The sequence below is a fragment of the Orussus abietinus genome, unplaced genomic scaffold, assembly GCF_000612105.2.
Source record: "Orussus abietinus isolate OABI.00-Male unplaced genomic scaffold, Oabi_2.0 scaffold263, whole genome shotgun sequence".
NCBI classification, from domain to species: domain Eukaryota; kingdom Metazoa; phylum Arthropoda; class Insecta; order Hymenoptera; family Orussidae; genus Orussus; species Orussus abietinus.
This window is the reverse complement of record NW_019394409.1, coordinates 99,386-116,252: the sequence shown is the minus strand read 5'-3', so window position 1 is coordinate 116,252 and position 16,867 is coordinate 99,386. Positions and strand designations below refer to the sequence as shown.

The window sequence follows — 16,867 nt, the reverse complement described above, 5'->3', positions numbered from 1 at the left end:
GAGGGTGACATCGATACTCGAGACATATTAACGATTCGTAAGGATTAATTCTCGTATTTGCAGTCGAGTGAGAAATCTCGTAGGAAACTCGAGCCGAGGCCATTACTGGGCACGTTGGTACAGAGGAGGAACAGAGACGGAGAGAGTATACCTGGAGTCGCGGTGTTCCGCGCGAGAAATAGAACCGCGAAACGCGTCTAGGTTATGTTCGGCGCCCGGCTCCGCAAGTCCTTATAAATATAGAAGCCGATCCCTATAAATAGCCGGCACTAGCCGTAGCCTTGTACCACTGAGGATACGCGCATGTATTAATAACGAGGATCCTCGAGTCGATATCGTCCCTATAATCGAGTCTGCAAAATATACATGCGTTCCAGATTTCAGGTCGAGGGTCGAATAGGACAAGCCAGGAGAAATTTAGTTCCACCTTTGGCGGAGGAGAATTTAGGAATACATTTTCCATCGCTCAGAATGAAGACCAAGTGGTACGAAATAACATATTGGATCCAATTTTCTAGCACTAAAGTCCATCCATGGAAATCGACGATTTTCCTTTTTAGGGGCAGGACGAGAAGGTGTTAAAAAGCTTCCTCTCCTCGCCACTGCGCGGCAGCATCGTTCAAGAGACGCAGGATTATATTTGGAAGACCTTGGGCCGACTTTACCAGCCGAGGAAAACCGCTCCTCCGAGACGACAACCTAGAAGAGGACCTCGAAGAGCGACGAGTCGCTGCTAGAAACTAACGAGGAGAAGTGACGCTAAAACGGCTCCCGTTACTCCAAACAGCTGATAAAGTGCGAGACGGTAACTGTATCTGTACGTGGAGTAATCTTGAAAATCGGAGGACGTTATCATCCCTGGGGAGAGGTTATCGATAAGGGTTTTAACATCAGCTTTCTCGCGGATTTTCCACGGTTGCCGTGTCGCACGAATTTCCGCGTAGAGTTTATGGATAAATCAATGGTCATGAAGGGAGAGAGAGAGAGACTGGTCGTGGTCAACAGGACTGTAAAGGGTTGCCAGGGCGAAAGGGTGGCCGGGGAGTATCGATTTCGACATTCCGAGGGCAGAGACCCGACGACCGCCTTTAACAACGTACGAGGAACGCGACTCGTGGAAAAGGAGGGCGGGTTCTCTCTCCTCTCTCTTTCTCCCTCTCGTGTCCGTTCGTAGGTGAACGCGCGAATCGATGCACATTTCCAGGATGTGCGCAGGGGGAGGAAGCGGCCAGGTCGCGTTAGAGCGGTTCCGTTCCAAAGCTGCAAAGCGGAACTTCACCTCCGGGGAGGTGAGCCCACTTCCGGCGGGTATCGATCACCGAAGGAAACTCGGAAAAAGAAGTCTGCCTCGCGGGGATGTCTGGAAGTGGCCGGGGTGCCCAACCAGGGCCTCTTCAGGGGATGAAGAGTCCCTACTCCGGGTGAGGTCTCCTTTCCTCCGACTGGTAAAACGTCTATATCGAGCCACCAAGTGGATACATCTTCCTCTCTGAAATATATGTACTTTTTAATCGCTGGAATTCAAAACCACCGTTCAAGAGTTTCGCCCCGTTTCAGGGGGTCGCGGGTGGACAACCTCACCCTGGCAACATCGTTTCCAGACTTCGATGCGTTCCGATTAAACGAGCCCGAAGAGCCCATCGAAGAAGATCCTCCATAACGAGGGCAACCTCTCTTCGGCATCGGATGATGCTCATAGAGGCGGTTAAGATCCTCGAGTGGAGGTCGACAGGGGGTGAAGTCATTATCGGGGCCGCGTTCCATTAATGACTTTAATGGACACCAAGCATCGTTGAGACCAAGAGCACCGAGAGGATCCGAGGACACTTAAACTGCCCCCGAAACGGGGGCTCTAGGCACGACACGTGTACATACGTATACTAAGTATACGTGGCCTTAGGTATCGAAAATGGGACAGAGGAAATTTCCTCCTAACCCTCTCACGCATGGGAACGTTTATGCGGATTCTATAAATCTCAGATTATTTCTGCGATGGGTAATACCCAGAAAATGAGCCATTTTGAATGTTGAACTATTGAGGAATACACTGAAGAAGGTTAACGAATTTCTTAGTTCCATGTTTCGCAATTCCAACCGAGGCGATGACTAGAATCGCGTGGAAGGGTAAAAAAGGAAAAGAAATCTACCGATACCAAAAAAAAAAAAAAAACTCCAAAATTTCTAATAATTCTCATCTCGCGTTGCACGGTTCTAGTTCATGTATGCAATGATTAAACCCTTGTGAAAGAACTCCGCAGAAAATAAATGGAATTCTCAAGTACTCTCTATCTATTCATAAATTCGAAATTTCTCTGAATTTCCATCTCCGCGTTGGACGGCCTCAGCTTAGGCGAGGAGCCAAATCCCCGTGGAACCGCGGTACCGGTTCGGCGTGAGTTCCACCGGCGATCCGCCGTGGCAAAGCAGGGGTTTCCGGGGCACTTCCGGGTAGAAAAGGGAGACCCGGCGGCGGCGCCGTTGCCGGGCCGTGCACGCCCGTGCGAAAAGCCCCGCGAGTTCGGCCGTCGGTTGCCATGGCAACAGCTCCGGGCGTCCCGGCGTCCCGACGCTCGATACTAGACGACGCCCAAATCCGGCGGAGAGCTGCCGGGCACACGCGCCTCTTCTCTCTCTTCTCTCTTCCTCGCGATTCCGTCCCTCGACCTCGCTCTTCCTCCTGCTCCATATACCGTCCCCTCCCCCCCGAGGGGGACTTTGCATCAGAAAACCACCCCCGCGCCACGCCCCGAGGGATAGACAATTTCAGGTCTTTCCACGAGGTCGGACTTCCGCGTTTCGCTCTTTGTCGGAGATGAAAGGAGAGGCCGCACGCGTGCGCGCGCGAGAGAGAGAGAAAAAGAGAGAGATAACCCATGTGTAATGGCGAACGGCCGATGAAATACCTGGCGACGAGGGAAATTGGTTGGTCTCCGTTTTGCGGGTTTCATAATTTCCGTGGTTTTTATGACTTTCATGGGTTTTTACGGTTTTCACGGTTTTCACGAGTTTCCCCCTGTCCGCCGTATTTTTCCCCCTTTCTGAAAATAGACCGATTCTTCCAGGGTGAATCATGGCCGGATAGAGGTCGAGATAACGTAGAAGAAACCCCAGGTTCCCGGCCAAGGGAAGAGGAATCCCCGCGTGGGACAGGCTGAGTCACCATGAGGAGAGAGAAAGAGAGAGAGGACCCGAAGAAGCGAGACGAACGGAAGATATCCCGGAAGAGAAGAGAGAGGCGACGCACAGGTCGCCGTTTCTTTTTCCGACCTCCCTCGATGGATTTCACCGTACGTCCCGATTGCGATTAAGGAAAGGTTTCCTCGTCTATCTCCCTCCCTCTCATAATATCTCTCTTTAGACTAGGAAATTCTACCGTGGCGAAATAATTGATCGAACTTTCGTTCCGACGTCCCTTTCACGAGTGTCTCGGTTCCCGGTCGTGTTTTACGTCGGTGGAGGGCAAGGATGTCCAATTAGAAGGTAACCCAAGTCTTGGCCAGAGTCCAAAGCAGAAGACACCTTGCCAAGAGGCGAACGCTTCGATTGATAAGGAACGACCCGTGATATGGACGATAAGGAGGGGGCGCAAAAAAGTCGCACGGCGATCCGCCTGGGTCGGCGCGTTGAATGGCCTCGCGACAGGTCACCGGGTCCAATTTCCACGGGAAATGGCCTATCTGACCGACGAATCGGTAATCCAACCCCCCTCGCTCTCTCCGGAACATCGCGTATGCACCGTGCCCTGCGTAAACGCAGCGTTGTGCGTGCGGTTCGACGGCCCAAACTTCCCGGATGCGTGGCGTTCCGTGTGTACAATTTCGCGATAGGTCCCGCCGTGACGAGGTCGAAAGACGGAAAGGTCAGATCGGGTAGCGTCTAAAAATCGAGTCGACAAAAAGTCAAAAAGCGCGAGATATCAAGTAGCCGAAATGAAAGATAAGAGGTATAAGAAAATGAGGAAAGGTAGTGAACAATTGCGGTGTTAAAAGATCAGGCCAGGAAAGCGCGGTCGACGAAATCAAGTCATCGACAAAAGTCAGGCCGGAAAATCGCAGAGTTTCAAAATCAAGCCGGAAAGTGCAAAAATTCATGGCGTTAAAAATTCAGACCAGAAAAGTGGCGTCGAAAAATCAGACCAGAAAAATGGCGTCGAAAAATACTCAGAATGAGTAAAAATCATGGCATTAAAATATCAGACTAGAAAAATGGCGTCGAAAAATATTCAGAATGGGTAAAAATCATGGCATTTAAATATCAAGCCTGAAGAGTGAAAAGGCGGGCGTCGCAAAATCGAGCAGGAAAGTGTAAAATTCAAGGCGTTAAAATATCAGGCCAGAAAAGTGGCGTCGAAAAATCAAAACGTCGATAAAAAGAAAAATCAGGCCGGAAGAGTGAGAAGGCGGGCGTCGAGGAATCAAGCCGGAAAGCGTAAAAAGTCAGGGAGTTAAAAAATTCAGGCCGGAAAGGCGGAGGGTCGGCTCGCAAAAACGGGGTCGGAAAAGTCTCGGGGTTACCGGGGAGCGAGACCCGGAGCGGCCAAGGCAGGGAGGAGAGTCAATCGGGCGAGAAGCCGTCTCGGACGTGGAAGAGTGGCCAGCCAAGTGGCGACGCGATATAATCCCGGCCCTCCTCGGCGGTCCCGCCGGCCCGGGAGACCCGCGCGTCTCTCGTTGCGTGTGCACTTGCGTGCCGGCCGAAGGAGCGACTCGAAGACCGAACCGGTTATCGGCTCGGCTTCGTCTCGGTTAGTTTCCACTCGGCCTGATTTCGTCCCTAATGACCCAATGAAATCACCGGGAGTCATCGGGATCGCGTGGCCGAGGGAGCCCAAAAGGACGTAGAAGCGCCGAAAAGCAAAAACTCGGGACGAGACGGCCGTTAAACGAGCGCGGGATATTAAGGCGTTACCAAAGGGTGGTTCCATCCGCGTCAGAACGTCAGAATTATTTATAAAACATATCTCCTACCTAGGTGCACCGAATCACTTGATCCTTCCTCGCGTGATCCTACATACGCCCTAAGGAAGAACGCGGCCCTCCTGAGATTACATTTCATTTTTTTCTTTAAGTGTTCTTCATTCCAGTCTGGAACGAATAGAAAAAAAAAGTAGTTTCTCTTCATAATTCTAATTTCACGAGCATCGCTTTCTTCCTTAGGGTATACGTAATATCACGTGCCGATGTTTCAAATGATTCGGTGCACTCAGTTTGGAGATAACAATATAAATATGACGTTTCGGTACGTACGGAATGTCCCTTTCGTAACGGCTTGAGGTGGTGCCCAATGGGTCAATCTTTTCAGGATTTTTCAAATGTATAACTAAATTCCAGAAATTTTAGGATCCCCACCTTCATACGCGAAATACTAGTAAATGCGGCGAAACTACGTAGGTATCTCCCCCACGTCCGACGCGACCCGGCGTGGCCAGGCGTGGCCACGCAACTCGTAGAGGCGTAGTCGCGACCTTAACGCGCGTAAATCGCTCCGCCGGGCCGCAAAAAGGCCGCACACGCAGATCGAGTCGTAGCCGAGGTTAGCCGGTCCTCGCCGCTCGATAGGACGCCTCGAGAAGGGAAACGCGAGGGGAATTCGCAATCAGCCCTGGTGCCGTCTCCGTCTCGCCCAGGAAGAGACAATCCCGAGAAAGACGCGGACATATTTCGACTCGTCTAGGCGGAAGTGACGGAGAAACTGAGATTCCTTGGTTACGTCGATGAAGGATTTAGAATTTTTTATCAGAATATATAGTGTGTGCACATATATACACACATTAATAAGAAACTTCGGATGCAAATTCAAGTACATATAATGATAAAAAAATTCCCCTTGGACCACCATGCGCGGGTAAGGATGTTGGATTCCTCTACATAGGTGGAGATTTCAAGGTCCGCGGATAAGCCGTCGAAATTCGCGGACCACGCCACCCGGAAGTGGCCGAGATTTTCGTTCACCAGGTACGTAGCACCTTTCGCTCGACGTAGGGGGCTCCTTATCACGTGCAGGAGGCCTCGATCGGCGAAAGTCGCAAAGCCCGTGCGAGTTACGAGCGAATCGAAGTGACTCATACGCCAGTTTTTCCCACTCCTCGGCCGAGGGGAACCCGAAGACCGCCTCGGACCAACGGACGCCCACGTGGGAACCGGCTCGAGCCTACTTATCATACCCGTGCGTGTATATCTCCATCGACAAGTGGATTTAACGAGTCTCTAGGACCGAGCCTCTTCCAGGTACCGTAGAAATTATCCTCAAGATTGCCCCCGCCGGAGTATCGCGAACGCCGATCTCCGAATCGCTTTTCCACGGGGTAGTCCCTCCCCGAAGAGCCGAACAGCCGTCGAGGCCAGGTCGCCTCGACGGCGAAGAGAGGATTCTCGCCCCCAGGACCAGAATCCGTACTCACCTCGGGCAGTGGCTCTTCCTTTGTGACGTCCCCGTTCTTCGGGGTCTCCTCGCGGGCCGGCTTGGTCTTATCCTTCTTGCTGAAGCTGATCGACCTGAGGGACCACTTCTTCTTCAGCTGAAACGAAGGAGCGAGGCGGTTAGCCGAGGAACTCTAGCCCTTCCCAAAATTTCACCATTTTTCGTACACCATGCGCTCAAAAGAAACGACGAGACGAGAAGTTCCCATTTATTTCGCCATTTTCTTTCTTTCGATGTGTAATAATGAATACACGTAATTTTGTTGATTTTAGACCGACTGGTTTTCGCGAAATAAATTGTCATCACGGAAGAAACGTCGCATCTTATTTATTCCATTTTATTTCCTGTTAAATCGTTGTTCATGAAATTGACGGGATATTTCTTTGGAACCGTTCGAAGAAATATTTTCTCTGATTCAATGAAAACCTTTTTTTTTTTTTTTGTAACTCAGCGTAGATGGATGAATTTCCGGCAGTGTATTCTTGTCCCTCTACCTGGATGTCCTGTTTGAATTCTTTCAGGAAAATTATTAACGCGACCGGGTAATATATATATTTTTTTTTTACTTCATGTGCCTAACATCTTTTCTTTTTTTCTATCGCTCCAGTGCATCGAATAATCTCTTTCATACCTTGTCCTTCTTTTTGGCTTCCTTGGTTTCTGGCGAGGTGACGGTGGCAGGAGCGGCCTCGGTCGGCGTCGTCACTTCTGCATTTTCGGGGGTCTCGGCCGTGGCTTCCTGTTTGGGCTCGTCCGCTTTCCCGTCTTCCGGTACCTGAAGTAATCGTGCAATCGTTAGGTAAGAGAGGGAGGAAAAGAAAAAAAAAACAAATGGCGGAAGAACATGAGAAAATTTGGAAATGTTTGACCCGCTCGAGTGAATTTATCATTTCCTGACTTTTGCAGGTCCAGGAGGAGCCACTCCGCACGGTCCCAGTTGCTGATTTACTAGCGAGATTCCAGTTCAATTAACGTTATTAACAATTACGCCCGCGGGGACCCAGGGAAGGGAAACGGAATGGCAGCGACGAACGAGTTGGCATCCGAGAAGAGTCGTTAAAGCGAAAGACGTGGTCCGAAGGGGTCAGTGACCTCGAGGCGAATTTATTCGAAATCTCCGTTGGTGCGAGACGGGGAATCCGCAGCTAAACTCGACGTCGAACCTGACTCTCGTCCTAGACATTATCCACCGACCGGTTGCTCTTATTTCCAACATTTTTTAAACAATTTTTCCACATTTTTTCTACCCTCGATAACGTAGTATCGTTTTCACTCCACGGAGTAAAATCTCAACCAATCTCTTAGATCCGATGAAATGAGTGATGGTCGATGAGATTGCCAATTTCGCCCGTCAAAAATGCGACTTTCGTGCCGCCTTAAGGGATGTGAAAGTGGGGTCGATAGTTCATGAACGTTTTCTCCTGAGTCTACCGAATCGTTTGAAACCTTACAACGTGACCATGGAGGCTACAGGGAAGGTTCTGACACCCATGAGATTTCATTTTTAATACAAAATAAAAATAAAAAATACCTATAAACAAGTGAAAGAATTAAAATTTCATGGGTGTCAGGATTTTCCTTACAGCCTCCATATTCACGTTGTAAATTTTGAAGCGATTCGATGCACCCAGTTCGGAGAAAAGTCTCGTAAAGAAGAGCTTTGTAGCCACTTTGACGTCACCTTTAAGGGGATGTGAAAGTGGCATCTGAAAGCTCAATCGTTCATAAAACTTTTCCACGAACTGAGTGTCTCAAATCGTTTCATACTTTAAAACGTGAATATGGAGACCCTAAGGTAGGTTCTGAAACTCGTGAAATTTCATTTTTTATAAACTATTTTTAAAATACCTATAAAGAAATTTGCAAACAATTGTCATTTCATGAATTTCCGGACCTTCCTTATAGTCCCCCTATTCACGTAGTAAGGTTTCAAACTATTCGGTAAACCGAGTTGGGAGATAAGTTTTATAACCAAAACCTCTTCGACGCCATTTTCACATCACCTTAAGGGTTGGAGGCCGAGGGTGACGATTCGCCGAGAAATCCGAGAGCGACTTCAAGGGTGGCGGGGCTCGTCGAGGTGTCCCTCCAGGAAGGAAGCCGCACCTTCGCCAATATACCCATCCTCGGTCGGCACTTTCGCCGATTATCTCCCCGCTCGTTAACGAGTCGACGGTCCGTTAACGATACAAGGGCGTTTATTATTGCACATTGTTCGACCACTCGGGCGGGCCAGCTGGACGCCTCGACGAGAATTTCTTGAGGTAACCCTTCGATTTCGAAGTAACGATAACCAGTACCTCTTGAAAGGAAATAAAAGAGAGGCCAAAATGAATAATCGAATCGTCCAATCAGGGAGGATTTCCCCGAAGAGTTCCTCATCAGCCGTTAACCCAGGAATTACGTTTTCGGCCGGAGCTAATTCGCGGCCATTAAGCTAACGACTTAACGACCTAAATTCCTTCGAGTCAACGAAAAGTCATTCTCTCCCACGGCAAGGACGAGAAAAAGAGAATCCTCGGAAATCCTGAAAAATCATCCACCGGGCCAGTCCCGCAAATTCGATCGCTCTCCTTGCATTAAATGGAAATTTACCTTCATAACTGGTACCTAAGAATTTTAATAATTGTATTCTAAAAGTATAATTGGAAATAGCTCGATCGTTGGTGCGATTTCTCCTACGGTAAGAGTGAAATTTTATCGGCGATGCTGTTCTTTCTTAAAAGTGCAAATGTCTTTTTTTCTCGTGATAAGAATTCCTCTCTTATCCGGGAGAGGATTAAAAGATCACGCGAGAGGTTATTCGCTTACGGCCCGAAGAGTCATTACCGTCAGGGAGGACATTTCCTCGCCGACAGTTCGCAGTTACGAAGTCACTCTTGAGTCATCGTAACGAGCGCCGGTATTACGAACTTTCCATGGATCTTTTTCTACGCGAGTCCCATTTACGGGTAATAGCGCAACGAGCCGGCGAGTGCACTCGAGGCACAAAGGAATAAATAAATAAACAATGTCCTTCTAGGCTCCATTTCTCAGACTCGAAAAAGTTTTGCATTCTACCCAACGTTTAATTTTGGTGACATTTTAAACATAGCACATTGACGTCATAAGGTTTTTTTTTTTAAAAAAAAAAAGACATTTCGAGAACGTCACAGCGTAGCACAAAACGACTCTCGCTGGAGGTCAGAGCAAAGGAAAAAATACAAGAAATAAAAAACAAAAAACCATCCCTACTGTCGAGGGCAGATCTTTCAATGAATAACCCCACGTGGTTACTCACCTCTGTGCACCCCTGTTATCTGTTTTATCTCTTCTATCCCTTTTACCCTCTTATATCGCTCCTCCTTTGAACGTGCCATCGACCTCCCGTCGTCAAAGAAAAGTGAAAAATCAAAGAAAAAGAAAAAAAAAAAGAGAAAAATCTCATTCTCAGACGCCGTTACCCCGTTTAGTGGTTAAGATTACGTCACGAGGGGTTCACAAAACGTGACGTCTAACTATGCAAGATGACACTTGCAAAAAAATATGGCGACACTTCAAATTAAAAGTGTATATAAAAAAGGAAAAGACGACGTATACCCTGTCCAGAGTTTAGAAGAATTCTACTAAGTTGAAAAAAATATAAAATGAAAAATTGGACAAGATGCGCAGACAAAAGTACATGTCTATCTTCACCAAAGGACGGCACAGCCGATAGTTTTGCTCTTGCAGCAATAATAATCGCACCAACGGCATAAATATTTACCCACGGGAGAGCTATCTTCATAAAAAATACTCGCTAAATTCTGCCAGTCAATTTGCAGCAAAGGCCAAAGAAATATTGTTGCCACAGTTTAAACAAACGAGCGATATACAATTTGTTATCGTTAGAAAATAATTTCTATTGTCCCGGTGAGGTAATAGTTTTTTCTTCTTGTCAATATAACAAAAATATTTCTCGATGACACTTTCAGGTGTTCACATCTGTCTATGTAGAATTTCTAGTAATACCAGGTAATTTCTTTTTCTGCGCGTGCGAATAGGTAAAAGGAAAAAATGGAAAAATAAAAAAAGAAGAAGATGGAAATAAGGAGGAAAAGGAAACTAAGAAAAGGAGGCCGCAGGCGGAGCGATAGGTACCTATTATTTGCTCGGCTAATAAGAATCTGTCGCGAGTCGGCGAGTGCGCATTATATTATGTAAATACGGAGTTATTTTTACGTGCTCCTCCAGACGGGGCACATAGAGATACCGCGGCGAAGGAAGAACCAACCCGCGCCGACGGAGTGCCCCGCGCGCGTGAGAGCGAGAGAGAGGAAGCGAGGCCGGGCGCCGCGCGTGGGAGAGAGACGAAGCGAGTGGGTGTCCCCCGAGAGAAGAGAGGTGGTGTACAATGGCTTTCGAACGTCGCGCGTCAGAAATGTACACGCACGCGACGCGCGCACACCTGGACACGAGCGATTCCTCGAGGACGCGACGTTCTGCGCATCGCGACTCCTCGTCGCCGGGGGACCGAATGGAAAATTCATGGGAGTCAATGATTTATTTACCGTCCAATTTCCCCTAGAATCATCGAGCGTTGCACCTGCCCAGAAATCCCTGAACTACTGAGACGTTCCCCCTTACGGCGATTTTCTGGTTATTAAGCCGTTATTATAGAGTCAATTTACATACATCAAGACGTCAAAAAAAAAAAATATATATATATATACAGAATGCCGCTTTCATAACGCCTTAAATATCCGGCTCGATATTTACAAAACGAGGCAAATTACAAAGGTGAAAAAATGAGAGAGACCGTTAAAAAAAAAAATTCAGGAGCAAATTTCAGAGAAAAAAATTGGGAGGGGCGGAGTCTCAGAGAAGAAAACCAATCGACAGGATCAATCGAGACCGATCGAGGTCTATTCCGGAGGAAACGAGGAGATAAAAAAGTAGGGGGGAAAAAAAAGGCGGCAGAAGTCGAGGTTCCCAAAATTCGAGGCGAACGAGTCGGGGCACGCAAAATGCATCTCTAAGAGGGGGGGGAGGAGGAAATAATTCCCGGGGAGAGTGCGCGTACGCGAGCACGATTTCTCGGGCCGACCTTTCGTGACGATAATCGGCCCTCTTCGTTCCCGACTTTCCTCTCCCTCTCGGCGTGCTTTTGTTCAAGTTGGCCGCTGCGTGTCTCCGCCGCTGTTTTCCCGACAACGAGAGCGCGTCCTCGCGTAGGTATTGATCCCGCGAGAAAGAAGCTCCCTTTATCTCTCTGTCTCTTTTTTTTCTTTTTCTTCTTCTTCTTTCTCCCCGTTCCCTCTTCTCCGGTTTTGTCCGAATCCGCCCGTCGGGGACGGACAATCGCTTTTCCCACGATCGAGGATTTTGAGATGACTACATTTTTCTTCTTCTTGTTTTTTCCTCTCTCCTCTCATTCCGAACGGAGAGACAGAAAAGGCCGGAGACGTGAATCACGTCTCTTATCGGAGCGAGTGCGCGAGCACTCGGGTGATTAAGACAAGGAGTGCGCGAGTACTCGTTAGTCACCGAGGGTACGGAACGTTCGGTGTCGTTACTTTTTACGGTAAAAAGAGCGGATTACCGAGAACCCCCGCAAACTTCGACGTGTACCCTGCCGGACATGAATGCTTCGCTGTGAACGTACTGCCGGGGATGTACGACAGGAAGGCACATTCATGTCCGGCACTGTACACGGTTTGAAATTGACAAAAAAGATGCAACGAAAAGGAAAGGAAAGAAAAAAATGAAAAGTGAGGCCATAAGCGCCGGAAGTGCAGGAACATGAATTTCCGAGTCCTGGGCGACACGTGGTCGCATTTAAGGCGACATCAAAGCGACATTCGAGAGATCGTTTGTGCAACTTTCCTCCGAATTGGGTGTACCGAATCGCTTCAAGCTTTACAACGTGAATATGGAGGCTGTAAGGAAGGTCCCGATACCCAGGAAATTCAATTTTTTTTATTCTGTAAATTTTATTTCTATAAACAAAATTAAAAAAAAAAAAAATATGGAATTTCGTGGGTGTCGGAACCTACCTTATAGCCTACATATTCACGTTGTAAAGTTTGAAGCGATTCGGTACACCCACTTCGGAGAAAAGTGTATCACGAACGATTGACCTGTCAGACGCCACTTTCACGACGCCTTAAAATGCCCGCGGTATTTTAGAATTTCGTCTTTCCACCGCGCGAAAAATCCACCCCATGGGACGCGAGTTCGCCGGAAGAGACAAAGCGAATTCCGACCGGTTGACGCTTTTAATTGTTCGTAATCGGAGAGCAGCGACAGAGAGAAGGAGAGAGAGAGATCAATTGACGAAACGCGAGCGAATTCCTCGCGAGAACAGGCCTCGAATGATTCACCAATGAATCATTCGAGGTCGCGTTTCCCTGCCGTTCGGTTTTTCCGCGCCTCCACTACTCGGCGTTTACGTCGACCTTTCTTCCTGTATCCCTCGCGCACATAACCTACACCTAGAAATCCCGTCGATCCAAAATATGAAATTCCTCTCCAAATCGTTTGAACCATTACCACGTGAGAATACGAAGGTACCCTACTCCCGTAAAACATTAAATTTTCTACGAGAGATTAAAAACTGTCAATAACAAAAGTTCTGAAAATACAAAATATTGAAACTTCCTGAGTATGAGCACATAACCTGCATCTACGCCTCCGTCGGTCTAAAATATGAAATACCTCTCCCAATGGTTTTAACCATTACCACGTGAGTATACAGAGGCTTCCTACCCCCATGAAACGTCAATTTTGTATGAAAAATAAAAAAAAAAGGCGATGAAAAAAATTCTGAAAATGAAAAGTACGAAACTTCAAGTACCGGGACGTTCCCTCAAGGCCTTCGCGTTCACGTGGTAATATTTCGGGCGATTTGGTACAGTTCGGAGAAAAGTTTCACAAACGATCGACGGCCACTTTTCGAGTCGCCTTAACGGAATCGGCACCTCTCTCTCTCTCTCTTTTCTCTCTCTCGCTCTCTTGGGGAAGTAGCGACGGATTCGAGCGAAGTTCCGCGCGATCAAGTGCGCGCGTTGTGTTAAATCGGCCGACCGCGTGGTCCGGATAAGCGGCTCGTAAGTGGCCGGCAAGTGGCGGGCAAATTGCCCGTAACCTTAGCATCTCGTCTCTGGATATTTTTTTCCTTTTCCCCTCCTCTCTTCTTTTCCCTCCTGTTCCTCGACATAATCCGTCATCGTCCGGCGACCCCGGGGCTTGCGGTACCTCCGTGCACTCTCCGACCTTGCCGCGTTAACGAGAGTTAAGTGAGGCACGCTTATATTATCGCCGAAACGAGAGGACAGAAATAAAAAGAAAATAATAAACCCAAGAGAAAATCCCATAAAAGAAAAAAAAAATCAGGAATCTCCCGAAATTCCGTGATTGAACAATAGAAATAGGATAGGTCGTTCCGTTCGCTCTGAGAACGTCGGAAAAAATTGATTCGATTAATATAATATAATAAAAATAAAAAAATAGTCCGACTATTGAAATAATCTGAGAAAAAAAAAGAGAAACAAGATTCTAGCGAGTTTATTGAATTTTGGTGTAATTAACTCATATGACTGAATTTCTTTTTTTTTAATTAAATAAAAGGTTTCGACAAATCGTTACCTCGATATCTTTGGACAATATTTCCGAGTATGAATTTATTATACTTTTGTTAAATACTCCAGGGTGGAATCGAGGGAATGTTCTTACGAGCGAGCCGTACGAAATTATTTCGGGGAACCTTGGGCGATACCTATGGGGAGTTTCGGTCAAGGTTAATCGCCGTGGCCTTGACCTTGGCCTTGTCCGCGATCGGGTGACCGAGCGTGGGCGCCGCACGCGTTTCTTTTCCCGCACGAGTGATGGACACGAGACTTCCAGAGAATAAGGGGACGGGGAGAGACGAAGAGCGGTGAAGAGAGATAGAAGTTAAGAAAAGGATTAAGAGAGACGGAGAACGTAGATTTGAGAATTGAGGAGAAGGACCGAATCCTTCAAGGTCCTCTTTCGGGTTTCACTTCAGGGCACTTTATATGCACCTCTGGGATCGGAGCGGTATCGTCAGGTTATTCGGATAAGATAGAGAGTCACGGGACAGGTGTTCAGGTGTTCCCGTCGAGAACCTGTACGTGATCGGGTCCGAGTTGCACCTGCCGCGAGATTTTACGAGATTTCGCCTCGGCCGAGGAGAGGAGCGAAGAAGAAGGAAGACTCGAGGCGAAATATCCCGTGCATACCCAACGCTTGCCGACAATTCGGTTTTAATACCCTGAAGAAGACCTTCCGGAGTTCTCGAGAACCCCGACTCGACACCCCACGAAGCGAAACGCGCGATCGCCATTGCCTCGACGGTGAGGGCAAGAATAGAGGAAGAAGAACGGAAAGAAAGGAAAAGAGAAAGATACAAGTCGGAGGGAATTATTCCCCGATGCCGAAGAGTAACCTTAGCGAACCTGGTGGAGTCCCATCACCCTGTCAGGTGTCCTGGTTCCCCTTCGGCGGACAATGGCAAGAAACGGAAGGGGATGCCCTCTCTCGCGTGTCGTCGTATTTGGCGCGTGACAACTACCGGGATTGCCTAATGGAGGAAATATAGAGTTTCCTAGAGAAGAAAGGAGCCGAGGGAGAAACCGCGACGCCCCGAAGACGCTTTCCCTGCCACGAAGGGGAACTCGGCGTCTCGCGACATATCGAGGATTCATCCTCCGTCTTCGTCATCGGCGTCGAGACGTGGGCTCGCATTTGGCGAAACACAAGGAATAGGTAGAGTCCCCTCTTCAGGGTCCTCCGCAAGAAGGCCCGGTGGCCTTAGAGAGCCGCGCGAGCCGGCTCGCGGATTTCGCGGAGAGAGGGGGAGGACGGAGAAAAAGAGAGAGGGATATATCCTCCGCCTGGAAGAAAGGCGAGCCAGGACCTTGAAGAGGGAAAGGATACCAGTGGCGACCCGAGCGCCTTCCTTCAGCCCCTCCGAGCAAAGTGGTCCTGATTCCGTCAAACATCCACTTTCGTAAATCAATGTAAAAATCCCTTTTCTTTTTGAAACTCGGATCGGAGGAAGGAGGAGCCAGGACCTTGACTCTTCAAGGGTTTGTTTAACGAATTCCCTTCTACCTCCGTTGTTTGAAAATCGTCCGGTCGATCGGATCGAAAGGACGAGCCAGGACCTTGAAGAGGGAAAGGATCCCGCCGGCGATTCGAGCGCCTTTCTTCAGCTCCTTGAAGAAGAGTGGTTCCTATTCCGCCAGAGTTCCACTAATACAATTTATTTAATAAATTCCCCTTCGGCGGAATTTTTTGAAAATCTCCCCGGTTAGGATCCTTAGCGGAGGGCCAACCGAGGAGGAAATGGACCACTCACCTTCTCCTTGTCCTTCTCGGCGGTCTCGTCCTTATCCTTGTCCTTCTCCTCGGCGTCCGTGTGAGGCCCTATGCCGTTGCTGGTCGGTTTGGCGTCGGTCTCCTCGATTCTCTCCAGCTTGCCGTCCCCGGGCGCGGCGTCGCCGACGCCCTCCGCCGGGACGCCCTCCTTCTTCGGCGTCGTCGTTATGTCGACCGACCTCTTGCTCTGTCGCGCTCCCATTTTTCTGTCTCTCCTGCTCGCCTCGCGCGCTTCTTAACACCGACACCCCTCTCTGTCTCTCCCTGCGGCTCTCTCTCGACGGGCGATCCTCCTATCCCTCCTTTGGCTCGGTCTCTCTCTCTCCTCCGGGGTCTCAGCTGCAAAGGAAAACGAGCAAAATCGTTACTCCCACATTTTTATCCAATTTCACAAAATCTCAATATGTACAATTTATCCAGTTAATCGAATGAATATCACCGAAATCTTTTATCCCGAAATCTCATAGAGGATTCGAAGAATCTCAGGCGCGGAAGAAACGAGAAAATCCTTAATTATACATTTTTGCCCAGTTTTGAAAATTTCAACATATCCTATGGTATCGGGTCAATGAAAATCCCAGGAATTTTTATCTCGAAATCTTATCGAGGGTTAAAAGTATTTAAGGCGCGGGGAAAAAAAAAAAGGAGAATAAAAAAATCGTTACTTCCACATTTTTGCTTTCTTGTCGGGATTTTGAAGTTCCTCACATTCGATACATCAGATATAATTTCGCAATCCGATCCAAGACAAGCGGCCAACTTTTTCCCGTCTCATAGTTGAAGAAAAACAGACGCGATTGTATCCGCCTCGCGACTAATTCTAGGTTAGGACGCACCCCAACAGTTCCGCCGTTCTTCGGCATCCTTCGAACCGTTCTCCATTATTCTAACACCATCTGAAAGCCCGACATTGTACGGTGTAAGGCCTTCTAGTTCAAAGGAAACGCCTGACACACGTTGCGTTACCACGTAACGAATATANTATCCAACCGACATAATCTCCCGAAGTCATAACAAAAAATCGAGCCGTCCCTCGCGGCTCCCAAAATAAAAATAAAAAATACCGCCCCCCCTCCAGAGCGTTCGA

The 16,867-nt window shown here is 48.2% G+C and overlaps 1 protein-coding gene and 1 long non-coding RNA gene across 3 annotated transcripts in view; one reads left to right on the top strand and one right to left on the bottom strand.

The window, feature by feature from the left end:
- The window catches only part of LOC105701524 (neuromodulin), a 61,560-nt gene that overhangs the window by 13,825 nt on the left and 30,868 nt on the right, over positions 1-16,867 (bottom strand). For both annotated transcript variants that reach the window (XM_012428337.2, XM_012428334.2), the window contains exons 2-4: positions 15,761-16,119; positions 7,052-7,195; positions 6,401-6,517 (exon numbers count right to left, since the gene is read on the bottom strand). In XM_012428337.2, the coding sequence (XP_012283760.1) occupies positions 6,401-6,517; positions 7,052-7,195; positions 15,761-15,982 (483 nt within the window). In that variant the 5' untranslated portion in view covers positions 15,983-16,119. The remainder of the gene's footprint in view (positions 1-6,400; positions 6,518-7,051; positions 7,196-15,760; positions 16,120-16,867) is intronic.
- LOC105701527 lies at positions 316-1,284 on the top strand. Its single transcript, XR_001104234.1, has 3 exons — positions 316-485; positions 561-817; positions 1,216-1,284. It is a non-coding gene; the product is annotated as an uncharacterized LOC105701527 (long non-coding RNA).